General features: G+C 41.8%; 1 protein-coding gene and 1 long non-coding RNA gene across 8 annotated transcripts in view; one reads left to right on the forward strand and one right to left on the reverse strand.

The window, feature by feature from the left end:
• TCP11L2 (t-complex 11 like 2) overlaps window positions 1-13,915 on the forward strand; it is a 41,684-nt gene that overhangs the window by 16,119 nt on the left and 11,650 nt on the right. For all 7 annotated transcript variants that reach the window (XM_029206076.1, XM_029206079.1, XM_029206081.1 and 4 more), the window contains 3 exons: window positions 507-627; window positions 1,637-1,857; window positions 3,720-3,856. In XM_029206076.1, coding sequence (XP_029061909.1) covers window positions 507-627; window positions 1,637-1,857; window positions 3,720-3,856 — 479 coding nt within the window. The remainder of the gene's footprint in view (window positions 1-506; window positions 628-1,636; window positions 1,858-3,719; window positions 3,857-13,915) is intronic.
• On the reverse strand, window positions 394-1,796 carry LOC114885790. Its single transcript, XR_003791184.1, has 3 exons — window positions 1,709-1,796; window positions 1,381-1,566; window positions 394-606 (listed from the first exon to the last, which is right to left on the reverse strand). It is a non-coding gene; the product is annotated as an uncharacterized LOC114885790 (long non-coding RNA).

A 13,915-nucleotide genomic window follows, 5' to 3' on the forward strand; every position in this document is an offset into this window, starting at 1 on the left:
TTTTGGTCTGGCCAACTTTAAATGGGACATCTAAGCTGAAGCTGGCAGGCAATCAAATGCATGTCTCCATGGGCCAATCTGTTCTGTTCCATGCCATGAAACTTCAGCTGTTAAGGAAAGAGCAATTTTGCCATCTCATCCCCAAAATCTAGACCAAGTCTAAAAGTCTGTGTAGAAGAGTAGCTAGGTAAATTATGGTATCTCCTTAGGATGAAATTTTATGAACATATCAAAAGCTATAAGGAGGAAGCATTTAAAAAATCTAGGGGAGACACTTAAGACAGAGTATTAAATAATATTGTACAGACTCAGTATTAAAACAATTATATTAAAACAATGCATTCATTGAACATATGTCAAATATGTCAAAAGATTAATAATAGGATTATGAACAATTTTTATTCTCTGTTTTTCTGCATTTTCTAAGATTTCTACAATAAGCATCTTTCTTTTATAATCAGGAAAAATAGTGCTTATTTTAAAATCGATCCATTTCATTCCTGTAGCTTGGCCGGTAGAGTGAGGCACATTGTCCACCAGGCCTTCTGGGACGTCTTGGAATCAGAACTGAACGCTGAGCCCCCTGAGTATGAACACGCCATCAAACTGTTTGAAGAAATCAGAGAGGCAAGTTGATGTTGTCTGTATTAATTAGTAATTTTCCCCCCAAAGGTGTTTTCATGTCCTGCAGAGAGTATTGGAGACTCTTTTGAAACACTGAGCCAGTTCAGTCACCGAAAGGGTTTTTTCCTGCACCTCCTGGAATGGGGTGCAGGCTGGGAAAACAGGGCAGCGGCAGGAACTCAAGCCAATGCTTAGCATGTAGGGCAGTGGCTGTGGTGCTTCAGAGTACAGAGCCTGAGTTAGATAGACCTGCTTTAGTGACAGGCTCCCTCTTCTTAAGTCTGTCTCTGGAGTAGTTGTGAGAATTAAATCAGATGACAGTCATAGCTAACTTTTACAAGACACTTGCTCTGTGCCAAGCACTAGATTATTCATCTATCCTTACTATAATGCTGGGAGGTAGTTATGCCTGTTATTATCTTATATAAAGAAACCAAGTTCCCTGACTCACCCAAGGTCACGCAGCTTTGAGGGGTGGAAGGGATTTGAACTGAGGCACTCCGGCTCAGAGCTTGTTCTCCTAACCACGTGCTGTGTCTATAAGTACAGTGTCTGCTGTGTAGTGAATGCACAATATAGGTTGCTCATATAATATGTATTATTTCACATGTAAATATATTATACTAATAGAGCCCATGGGGATGTTTCTATTCGCCCTTCTTTAAAGGGTTCTTTTGGAGCCATGATCTGCAACTTGTCTTTGCACGGTTTCTCTGTAAACTTTTTGAAGTTCTTTCAACAGTATTGCTTCCTTACCAGTTGTTTTCATTCCGATAGTGTTAGTAACTTCCCATGGGAGGGGAGGGGAGGCTTTCATTCAGAAGACAGAGCTTTCTTTTTAGAGTCAGGACCCTGGAGTGCTCCTCTGATCCACCACTTGATGCAAACTTCTGTGGCATCCGGGGCATTAAAATATGGACAGGGAGCTTGGTCATCTAGACACTGAAATTAGAAATGACAACCTTTATTCATGTAAGGATGCTGTTAATTTTTCTTTCCTCTCCCTGTATAGGTTCTCCTCTCTTTTCTGACTCCTGGTGGCAACCGGCTTCGCAACCAGATCTGTGAAGTTTTGGATACAGACCTCATTAGGCAGCAGGCTGAGCACAGTGCTGTCGACATCCAAGCCCTGGCCAACTACGTCATCAGTACGATGGGAAAGCTGTGCGCTCCTGTGCGAGATGATGATATCAGAGAGTTAAAGGCTACCTGCAACATCGTGGATGTGCTGAGGTTAGCGGTTCTGCTGCTTGCATTTTCTTAGAGTACCTTTGAGTTCATTCAGAAGGGAAGTGTGGGAATTGAGGAACACAGAATAAGGGTTCCTCCTCTCCCAAAGGAACCCTAGGAAGAAACCACCTAAGCAAGGGGCAAGTCAATCATTTATTGTGTGCATGGAGTTTTCACACTGAGTGACCCAACAAGGTTGTTAGCTGGCAGTGCTGGGCCCTAGAGGTGCAGTGATGGAAAAGGCAGATGCAATCTCTGATTACAGTCTAATGGGGAGACAGCTCTTGAACAAGGAATTACAGTTGTGTTAAGTGCTATGAAAAGGGAACTGGAGGGGATTAATGGAGCCTCCAGCAGGGGGACCTAACCTAGTTAAGGATCCAGGAAGGCTTCTTCATTAGTTAGGGTATTGCTAGCTGCTATGACATGTAAACCCTGAGTTCTCAGTGATTTAACCAGTAAACGTTTGTTTCTCACTCATGTCAGAGTCCGAGTCAGGGATTCTTGGTCAGGCAGCCTTCCATGTGTCATTCAGGGACCCAGGCTCCTTCTCTCCTTGGCTCCACCCTCACCCAGCTCGTTGGAGTCCTTTACATTTAGCTGGTGAATGGGAAAGAGATCATGAGGAAGGCATATCCAGTGTTTAACCACCTAGGCCCAGAAGCAATGCATTACATTGACTATACCTAGTCCCGTGGTACCACGTACATTGAAGGTGGCCTGGGAAACGTGGCTGCTGTCTGGGAACACATTTCCCAGCCACAAATCCACACTGCAGGAAGGCAACATGGACCTTTGGTGGTCGTCTAGCTATCTCTGCTACAGCTTCCCTCAGGAAGTGATGTGTACAGTAAGATCGTAAGACTCTAATCTGGCTGTGTAGACAGTAATTTCTTTGTGATCCCAGAGGAGAGAGGAGTCTGCAGTACTTTTTGCCATTGAGGGGAATTCTCCTTTTTTTGAGAATACAGCCACATTGAGAACTAAGTTTCACGTAATAGTATAGGAAAGGGAAGGGGAAAGGAAGCTGGTTTGCATATAATGGGTTACTTACTTTATGACTCTGGGAAAGTTGACAACCTCTCAAAGTCACACTTTCCCCATCTGTAAAATAGGCTGTAAGTATCCTTAGAGTTGCACTCAGCTCTGGCAGATTGAGATTCTCCAGTTGTAGAATCCTTGCTTTGAAGGATTTTCTGTGGTGTTCGTCTTCCTCGTGTATTGAGCACCTACTGGTTGTCACTCTCCCCTGCATTTTGTGTTCACTGTCTCATTGACTCTCACAACATCCCTCCAAGGTTGATCTTGTCCCTTTCTTTCACAGATGAAGAAACTAAGGCTCAGAGAGATTGAGTAACTTGTTCCTGGCCACAGAGCTGGTCAGTTGTAAAGCTGCAATTGAATACAGGGCTGCCTAACTCTAAAATGCAGTGTTTTTCCCCCTGTGCTTTACTGCCCTGTCCTTTCTTTCCTTTTCTTTTTCTTCTTTCCTTAGGAACAGAAACAATGTACACTATGTTCAGACTCCATAAAATTTCAAATGAAAATTCCTTCTTGAATCTTTTTTGTCTCATTGTTAAGACTCATTGTTTATGCTTCTTAGTGTCTATCAGTTTATGGATGAATGTAATGGATCAGCTGGAGGTGTATTTGCTAAAGCAAATACTCTTGAGATCTCTAGAAGAATACATTTGGAATGCATGTATAATGCCTTTTGTGAAAAGTGACCTTGTCAAAGTGATTGGAACTTTAAAACCATTTCGTGGATGTTTATATTTTCCAGCCTGTAAAATTAGTAATAGTTAATGAATTTCAGATTGATTTCTTAATCACCTCTCTAACTATTTTAACTCTAAAATTTTTAGACAAATATTTCATGTCCTGGATCTCATGAAAATGGACATGGTCAATTTTACGATTAGGAGTCTGAGACCACATCTCCAACGCCAGTTGGTAGATTATGAGAGAACCAAGTTCCAAGAAATTTTAGAAGAAACTCCGAGTAAGTACAATATAAGTGTGTATATATATTGAAATTGGGTGAAAATATGATATTTTTATTTTTGACATCTTAAATAGTATCACTAAAGACTTTTGGCATTTCTGTTCAACATTTTTTTTAACTTCTAAAATTGACATCATAAACTTATAGCTATTGACTCTGACCCAGGAACTGTGCTAAGCACTAGTCACTTTTTTTTTTTTTTTAATTTATTTATTTTTGGCTGCATTGGGTCTTCGTTGTGGTGCACGGGCTTCTCACTGCGGTGGCTTCTCTTGTTGCGGAGCATGGGCACTAGGTGCACGGCCTTCAGTAGTTGTGGCATGCAGGCTCAGTAGTTGTGGTGCACGGGCTTAGTTGCTCCGCGGCATGTGGGATCTTCCCGGACCAGGGCTCGAACCCATGTCCCCTGCACTGGCAGGCAGATTCTTAACCACCGCTGCACCGGGGAAGCCCTTCATACATTTAAAAAACAAACAAACATTTATTAAGCACCTCCTGTGTCCCAGACACACCTTGGGTGCTATGGATAGAACAAAACAGAATAAAGCTGCTGCCCCCAAGGAGCTGACCTTCTAGTAGGCGTGACAAACAAAAAACATGTATTGTCGGATGTGTTATTAAGTGCTATGAAGAAAACTAGGATAAAGGGACAGATAGTAACGGGACAGGAGTGAGGGTAGGGGGTGTTTCTTTAGATGCGGTGGACTGGGAAGGCCTCTCTAATAAGTAACTATTTGAATGAGGAAGGAATGAGGAATTAAAGGAATGAGGAAGGGTCATAGGAAGATGTGAGAGAATAACATTCCAGGTAGAGAGAGCTGCACATACAAAGGCCCTGCAGCAGGAACTTGCTTGTGAAATTGGACAAACACAAGGCAGACTGTGTGGCTGGAGTGGAGTAGGCAGGAGAGAGTGGTAGCAGATGAGGCCAAGAGGTAGGCAAAGGCAGGTCACAAAGAGCCTTGTTAGGAAATGAGAGTAATTTAGGTTTCATTCCAAGTGTGATGGGAAGTCACTGGAGCGTTTGAGCAGGGGAGCAACATCGGATTTTGATTTTTTAGGTATACGCTGGCTCCTGGATAGAGAACAGATTGTACAGGAGCAAGAAGGGAAACGGGTACCAGTTAGGTGGTATCGCAGATGGTGGACTGGTCCAGGTTATAGTGGTGGGAGTAATGAGAAGAGGTCAGGTTCTGGTTGTATTTTGAAAATGGAGTAACAAGTTTTGCTGAAAGTTGGATGAGAGAAAAAAGAGAGTTGAGGGTGACTCTAAGCAACTGGGTGAAGAGTGATGCCTGTTAGAGAGATGGGAGAGGCCAGGGAAAGGTGGGAGATGGTATGGAGTCAGCATTCAGTTTTAGATGTGGGAACTTTGAGATCTTGTTTGACATCAACGTGAAGATGCCAGGAGGCATTTAGATATGAGACTAGAGTTCAGAGGAATGATGGGCACTGGGGATATACATCTGGGCATCATCAGTATCTTTATAGTGGATAAAGCCATGGAACTGGATAGTAGCTAACATGTATAGAATGCTTACCACATTCTAAACACCTTATCTGTTTTAACTGATTTAATCTTTACCAAAACTTGAGGAAATTACTCCCCATTTTATGGATGTGGAAACTGAGGCATAGAGAGGTTAAATCACTTCCCTCCACAACACAACCTGTGAATTACAGAGCTGGGACTCACCCCAAGCAGTTTGACTCCACACTCTTATCCACTCCATGCTCTTATCCACAGTATTACACTGGATGAGGTTACCTAGGGAGTGAGTGTAGATACTGAATGGGCCTGACCTGGGACCTCTAGAGCATCTAGAGCTTGAGAAGAGGAAAAGGATCCAGCAACAGAGACTGTGAAAGGGTAGCCAGCGAGGTGAAGACAGCCAGGAGAGGGTGGTGTCCTGTAAGACAAGCGAAGAAAGAGTTTGAAGAAGGAAAACACGATCAGCTGCGACAAGTGCTGCTAAATGGTCAAGAAAGATGAAGGCCAAGGCTTGACCATTGGATATGACCATGTGAGGATCCTTGGTAACTGTGATGGGAGCAGTTTCAGTGGACTAGTGGGCATTAAAACTGGACTGGAAGAGATGTCAAGAAAGAATGGGAGTAAAGGAAGTGTTACCTCATTGAATCCCCACAATTACTCAGTGAGAGAGGTACTGTTATTCCCTTTGTTTCACAGGTGAGGAAGCTGAGATGCCAGATGTTGGACAGCTGGCAAGAGGCTGGTTAGCTGGTTCCCTCATTGGCAAACCCTTGACAGCAGCCTCTGGGCTTCGGTTAACCACAGTCTAAGGCTGGGTTAGGTGATGCACCCACCCCACCCTACCCCTCGTGGACTGAGCTTTTCTGTCAAGATGGTCAATATGATAGCCTCATGTAAACAAAGCCAAACAGATGCCACTTTAAAAGGGGCTCCAGCAGGCTGGAGCCTGTCCAGGGAAGAGGGCATGGGCCATGGAGGGTGACAGGAGGAACAATCAGTGAAGCTGGGCCCATTCTGCTTGATAACAGGGAGACTCGGGTGGGCCATGAGCACTGCCTTCCCTGTCGATAGTGATTCAGGGCTTTGGTTAAGCTCTGTAGGGCAGACTAGGACCCATGGGAGGGAAGCAGCAGACAGCCAATTTTGGCCTTCCTAGCAGCTGGAACTGCTGTTTTAACTTTGGAATGGGCCTCTCTATTACTGATAGTAGCCCATGCTAGCTAACATTTTGTTTGAGCACTTACTGTGTGCCAAGTCCTTACTATGTGCCAAACACCATACGTTTATTAGCTCATTCAAGCTTCACACGTCACCCTATGAGGCTGGTACTGTTATCACCTACTGTTTATAAAAGAAGAAACTGAGGTTAAGGTATTTACCCTAGGTGACTGCTAGTAAGTGGTAAAGCCTGGATAACCCAGCTATGTCTCTGCCCCAAAGCGTGTGCATTCAACCACTATGCAAAACTGACTCTCCCCAGACAATATATCGACTATCTTGGGGGGATTTGCAGAGGGAGCTCTAGCGTCAAGTGACAGATATGACTAGATGACTTCTAAGGATCCTTCTACAACAAAAATTCTATGACTTCAGAGCTATATTGTTTTGGCTTCAAAGGCAGAGAGGGATTATGGGACATAGAACCCTACATAGAACCTGGATCTGAAACCTGAACTATGATAACCACATTCTTAGCAGCATTTTCCTGAGATTCATTGGTTGGTTCCATTTGTGTCCCTGTATATGTGTATGTACACATGTGTGCAAATGTCTTCATGTCTTGAGTCAAGGTAGCCTGTAATCTTGAACAAATTCCTTACTGTAGGGTTGAACTACACTTTCATTCATTTCAAATGATTTGTTTCTCTCCTTAAAACCCAGGCTTAGTGACTTATATTTCATTTGCACCTTTCACATTGACTTGGATATTTCCAGAGATTTAAGAATAGAATAAATCCAGCTGTGCAAGTAGGTCATTGTTGCCCAGATCTAAATATGTTCCCAGAGAAATCAAGAGTCCAGGAAGCAGAGTGTATGTCAACTATTAATTATATCCTCAAGTCACTCTGCCAAAAGTCGGCCACTGTGCCCTAGTATCAAAATAAGAGTCTTACAGTATTGCACAGAAGGACAAAAGTGTTGGATTTTTGTGTGTACATGATTTTTATAAAATAATTATTCAGAAAATTAATACAGAGAAGTACTCTGGGTTTCTTAATTGACTCCCCCCAAAATTGTATTTTGCCGACAGAGAGATTTTATATAATTGCCCTATTAAAATATACCCAAGAAAGCCTTAGGCAGTGACTGGGTGAATGTATTAAATGTCAACAAAGTAACCACATTAGATCCAACAACTAAATTATCTGTAGAAAGAATGGCACGTTACCCCTGGGGGGCTGGGCCACAAGTAGTTTTTCAGATACTCAGAAAGAAAAGGTTTTATTTATTTAGATAATCTCTTACATCTGATAAAATGTTCTCAGGAACTTCATTTCATGTGGTTCAGAAATCCTTATGGGACATAAATGTTTTCCAGAAATATATAAAACTGCATTATGATTGTCTTAGCCTGGCACCCAAGGCATTCAGGAAATATTTATGAAACATTTTAGAGATGAGCAAGCTGATGCTTAGCAACGACCTGCCCAAAGACAGAGCCACACAGCTGAGAAGTGGCGGAGCTGGGACTGGAAGCCAGGTCTCTCACGGCCAAGTCAGGAGTAAACCAAGCTGCTGCTTTGGCTCCTTTCTTTGGATTTTTAAATTTGGTGTTATAGCAGCTGGGGTATATCGCAGGCAACAGAAACTAACTGGTTGATTTAGCAGAAAAGGAAGTGAATGGAAGGAGTCAGGCAGTTTACAGAAAAGCGAAAATACCTGAGTCTGCGCGAGGCCAGAAACCGGGAGGGCATCAGGAATCTGGGGAGGAAGAAACAAGGGAAAGTTCCGAGCTCCGTCCTCAGATGGTTAATGTACACTTCAACCTGGGCCATCCTTGAACGCTGTGGTCATCATTCAGAGTCCTAGGAAGGAGTCTGATGGGCATATGACTCAGCGAGGCCAACCCCTGGTCAGGAAGGTTGCCTAGTCATGGGACCTCTAATTGATGTTCACAAAAAGAAAGCGTGGAGTGAGGGAAAATGATTTCTCAAAATCAGTACCAAAAAAAGGGAAGGTGAGGTGTTGCTAGGCATAAAAGAGTGGATGTCATGGATAAGAGAACTACATTCTTCTAACTGAAAATTGGGGTATTTGCTCTGAATATTTTCCAGAATATTGAAAATAGAGGCCATCTAAAGCTTTGGACAACATCAGGGACTCCCATCCATGTATTCTGCACCATTCTCCTAGTTTATTGAATGGTGCCTGTTCAGGATTGTACAGACCAAGAGCTAGCCTGGCCATCCCCCAAGCCCAGGATGTAGAGTCATTGCCTTTTTAAGGGTCACTCAGATTTCATGCTTAGGTACCATATTAGAAGTCGGTAGAGATGGGAATTGTATTCCTTGATGAATCAATACAGGGATACCCTTGATGCATTCATCTCAGAAAGCTCAAATACTAAACTCATTCATACCAAACTGGCAGAGTTCACAGAGCATTCCCTGGACTGAATCCTCTGAAGCACTAAATAGCACAATCAATGGCTTTTACGTAATGTAAATATTTACATGTGTGTTTTGTGTTGATAAAGCTTTATGTGACTTTATCACATAGGTTGTTTGCTAGGTTTTTGCCTTAGACTCAGTGACTTAGTTGGCCAACCCATAACCCATATCTTTTTAAAAAAACTTTATTGAAGCATTCAATACATAGAATAAAAACACGCCAACTGTAAGTGTATAGTTCTGTGAGTTTTGACTAAAGAATATGCCCATGTAACCACCACTAGAAACAAGAAATAAAGCATTTCTGTCACTCCAAAAAGAATCCTCAGGCCCCTTGCAACCAACCTCCCCCCATCGAGGTAAAACTGATGTAATTTTTATCAATGTAGATTAGTTTTGCTTCTTTTAGAACGTCATATTAAATGGAATCATACTGTGTGTTCACTTTTCTGTCTAGCTTCTGTCACTCAACATAAGGTTTTTGCTATTCATCCATGTTGTTGTGAGTATCCATAGTTTATATTATTGAAAGTTATCCTATTATATTGTAATCCTATATGATTACATACCTCATTTATCCATTTACCTGTTGATGGACATCTGTGTTGTTTCTGGTTTTAGGCTACTATGAATAAAGCCTCTGTGAACATTTGTGTACCAGTCTTTGTGTGGGCATGTGTTTTCATTTTCTTGGATAAACACCTAGGAGTGGAATGGCTGAGTCATATGGTAAATATATGGTTAATTTTAGAAAAAACAGCCAATTATTTTCCAATGTAGTTGTGCCATTTTATACTCACCATCAGTGTATGAGAGTTCCAACTGCTTTACATTTTCACCAACACTAGGTATTATCAGTCTTTTAAATTTTACCCTATATATATTTATAGAGAATGTGAAAGTATCTCATGTGGTTTTAATATACATTTCCCTGATGACTAATGATGTTTAGCATCTTTTATATGCTAAATGGCCATTTATTTATCTTCTTACGTGAAGTGTCTGTTCAAATCTTTTGCCCATTTTTAAATTGGGTTGTCTTATTATTGATTTGAAGAGCTCTTTATATATTGTGGAAGCAAGTCCCTTGTCATATTTTTGTGTTGTGAAACTTTCTTCCCATCTGTGGCTTGCATTTTTCATTCTCTTAACCCTATCCTTTGAAAAGAAGAAGTTTTTTATTTTGATGAAGTGCAAATAATAAAATTTTCTTCTATGGTTTGTGCATTTAGTGAATTGTTTACAAAATCTTTGTATATCCTAAGGTCATGAAAATTTTTTTTGTATGTTCTAGAAGTTTTAGACTTTTAGGCTTATGAATCATTTCAAGGCAGTATATTTCAAGGTTCAAAATTTTCCATTCATATATCTAATTCTAGAACTATTTGTTGAAAAAACTATCTTTTCTCCTTTGAATTGCTTTGGCATTTTTGTTGAAAATCAATTGACCATACATTTGTGATTCTATTTCTGAACTCTTTATTCTTTTTTTAAATTGAGATATAATTTACATACCATAAAATTAAATTTTAAATGTGTATAATTCAGTGTTTTTTAGTATTTTCACAAGGTTATGCAACCATCACCAGTATTTAATTCCGTAAGATTTTCATGCTTCCAGAATAAACCCCAAACTCATTAGCAGTATCTCCTCATTCCTCCCTTCCCTTAGCCCTTGACAACCACAGTTCTACTTTCTGTCTCTATGGATTTGACGGTTCAGGACATTTCATATAAATGGAATCATATAATATGTAGCTTTTTGTGTCTGGTTTCTTCCACTTAGTATTGTGTTTTAAAGATTTACCCATGTTGTATCACATATCAGTACTTCATTCCTTTTTATTAGACTCTCTAGTCTTTTCCATTGATCTATATTTCTACTCTTAGCTGATACAACACTATCCTGGTTACTGAGGCTAAGTCTTGAAGTCAGATAGTGTTAGCTTCCAACTTAATTCTTTTTCAGAATTGTTTTGCCTATTTTAGGTCCTTTGAATTTCCATATGCATTTTTTAATTAGTTTATCTCGTTCTGCAGAAAAGCCAGCTGGGATGGTGATTGGAATTATGTTGAACTGACATCTTAATAATGTTGAATCTACTGATATGTGAACTCAATATCTCTACTTAAATCTTTAATTTATTTCAGCAATATTGTTTTAGTTTTGGTGTACTGGTCTTGTAATTTTTTAAAATTTATTTAATTAATTTATTTTTGGCTGCATTGGATCTTCGTTGCTACGCGCGGGGTTTCTGTAGTTGCAGTGAGTGGGGGCTACTCTTCGTTGTGGTGCGCAGGCTTCTGATTGCAGTGGCTTCTCTTGTTGCGTGCAGAGCACGGGCTCTAGGTGCACGGACTTCAGTAGTTGTGGCATGTGGGCTCAGTAGTTGTGGCTCGCGGGCTCTAGAGCACAGGCTCAGTAGTTGTGGCACGTGGGCTTAGTTGCTCCACGGCATGTGGGATCTTCTCAGACCGGGGATCGAACCTGTGTCCCCTGCATTGGCAGGCAGATTCTTAACCACTGCGCTGCCATGGAAGCTCCTATTTTGTTAAATTTAATCTCATTTTATGTTCTTCTGGTGTTATAAATGCTATTTTATAAAACTTTTTGTTTTCTAGCATATAGAAATATAATTGATTTTTGAGGATCGACTTTGCATCCTGAGACCTTGCTAAATTAACTTATTAATTCTAATAGCTTTTTGGAGTATTCCTTAGGTTTTTCTATAGTATATAGAATCATGTTGCCTTTTATTTCTTTGGATTATCTTATTGCACTGACTGGGACCTCCCATCAGATGTTGAATAGAAGTCATGAGAAAGGGCATCCTTGCTTTTCTAGCAGAAGAATGTTTATTGTTTGAGCATTAAATATGATGTTAGCCGCAGCTTCTCATAGATGTCATTTTTGGGGGTTAAGGAAGTTTTCTTCTATTTCTAGTTTGTTGAGTTTTTTTTTGTGTGTGTGTGGTACGCGAACCTCTCACTGTTGTGGCCTCTCCCGTTGCGGAGCACAGGCTCCGGACGCACAGGCTCAGCGGCCATGGCTCATGGGCCTAGCCGCTTCGCGGCATGTGGGATCTTCCCGGACCAGGGCACGAACCCGTGTCCCCTGCATCGGCAGGTGGACTCTCAACCACTGTGCCACCAGGGAAGCCCTGTTGAGAATTTTTATCTAAATAGGTCACATATTAAATTTGTTTCCATGCTTTTTCTGCATTTACTCAATTGGTCATATTTTTCTTCTCCTTGATTGTGTTAATGTGGCGAATTAGAGTGACTGATTTTTTTTATAGTGTTAAACCAAGCTTGCAATCCTGAGATGTTTATCCAATCACTCGGCCCCGGTATATTATCTTTATCTTATTGCCTTTCTAATGCTTCCTTAAGGATTTTTACATCTATATTTATGAAAGATGTCCCCCTGTAATTTTCTTTTCTTATAATGCCATTGCTTGGTTTTGGTGTCAGAGCAAAGCTGCCCTCGTAAGATAAATTAGGAAGTGTTCCCTCCTCTGCTTTCTGAAGGAGTTAAAACACCCTGTGTCTTCTAGTTTGATTTGCATGCACAGTGTATATTAGTAAACATTTTACTGCATGACAGTTGAAGGGAAAGATATCTTCAGGCATATAGGACCAAATCAATTTGTCAGTCTAAAGGAGACTATTTGAGTCAGTACTTAAGCCCATGGTTACCTCCAGAGATGGTGAATTAAATAGGAAACCTACCGGGTCTCTCATGCCAGGTATAGAGAGCAGAGGTTTTTTGAGAACCTACTAAGTGACAAGTACCACTGGAAAAACGTTTGATTAGTTTCCAACGCAAAGGGGTCTGCCAAGACAAGGCCAGATATCTCACACACCTATCAGGTTGTGCTGTGAGCTAAGTCAAGGGAAAACTATATAAAAAATAAACGTCATAGGCTTGGACTCTCAAGGAGTCTCATTTTCATATCACTAGTAATATTAAAGGCACATGAACTATTTAATAACTTTTTTTTAGTAAATAGAGAAGCTGTTTTTCAGGTCAGCTATTTAAGAGAAATGACAGCCAGATCAAAAATTCAAAGGCAGATGTGCCTCAAGAAGGCAGTGATAGGGCTTCCCTGGTGGCGCAGTGGTTAAGAATCCACCTGCCAGTGCAGGGGACATGGGTTCAAGCCCTGGTCCAGGAAGATCCCACATGCCGCGGAGCATCTAAGCCCATGCGCCACAACTACTGAAGCCCGTGTACCTGGAGCCCGTGCTCCGCAACAAGAGAAGCCACTGCAGTGAGAAGCCAGGGCACCGCAACGAAGAGTAGCCCCCGCTCGCCCCAACTAGGGAAAGCCCGCGCGCAGCAACGAAGACCCAACGCAGCCAAAAATAATAAATAAATTAATATAAAAAACAAAAAGAAGGCAGTGATAAGGATGGGTCCATACAATCAAGAAAGGCTTCCCGGGCTTCCCTGGTGGCAGTGGTTGAGAGTCCGCCTGCCGATGCAGGGGACCCGGGTTCTTGCCCCGGTCTGGGAGGATCCCACATACCGCGGAGCGGCTGGGCCCGTGAGCCGTGGCCACTGAGCCTGCGCGTCCGGAGCCTGTGCTCCGCAACGGGAGAGGCCACAACAGTGATAGGCCCGCGTACCGCAAAAAAAAAAAAAAAAAAGAAAGCCTTCCCACAGGAAGAGGCTGGACCACTGAGGACTGGCAGGATATGGACTGAGAGAACCAGAGATAGTTTCGGCGGGGTTAGTCCAAGACTTCCTGGCAGGAAACAGGAACGTATGTTGGTGGGGAAGTGCTCTTGGGCCTCCACTGCCCCTGAGAAATTCTTAGGTAAATGCACCGGTAAAACCATTGCCTATTGTTCTGTTTCTCTCTCCTGGTAGATAAGGAGGTTTTTGAGTATAGGGACTGTGTTTACTCATCTGTGAATTCTCTGCACTTGGTATAGTATCTGGTG

Source organism: Monodon monoceros, unplaced genomic scaffold, assembly GCF_005190385.1.
Source record: "Monodon monoceros isolate NGI ecotype Baffin Bay Population unplaced genomic scaffold, NGI_Narwhal_1 Super_Scaffold_6, whole genome shotgun sequence".
Taxonomy (NCBI): domain Eukaryota; kingdom Metazoa; phylum Chordata; class Mammalia; order Artiodactyla; family Monodontidae; genus Monodon; species Monodon monoceros.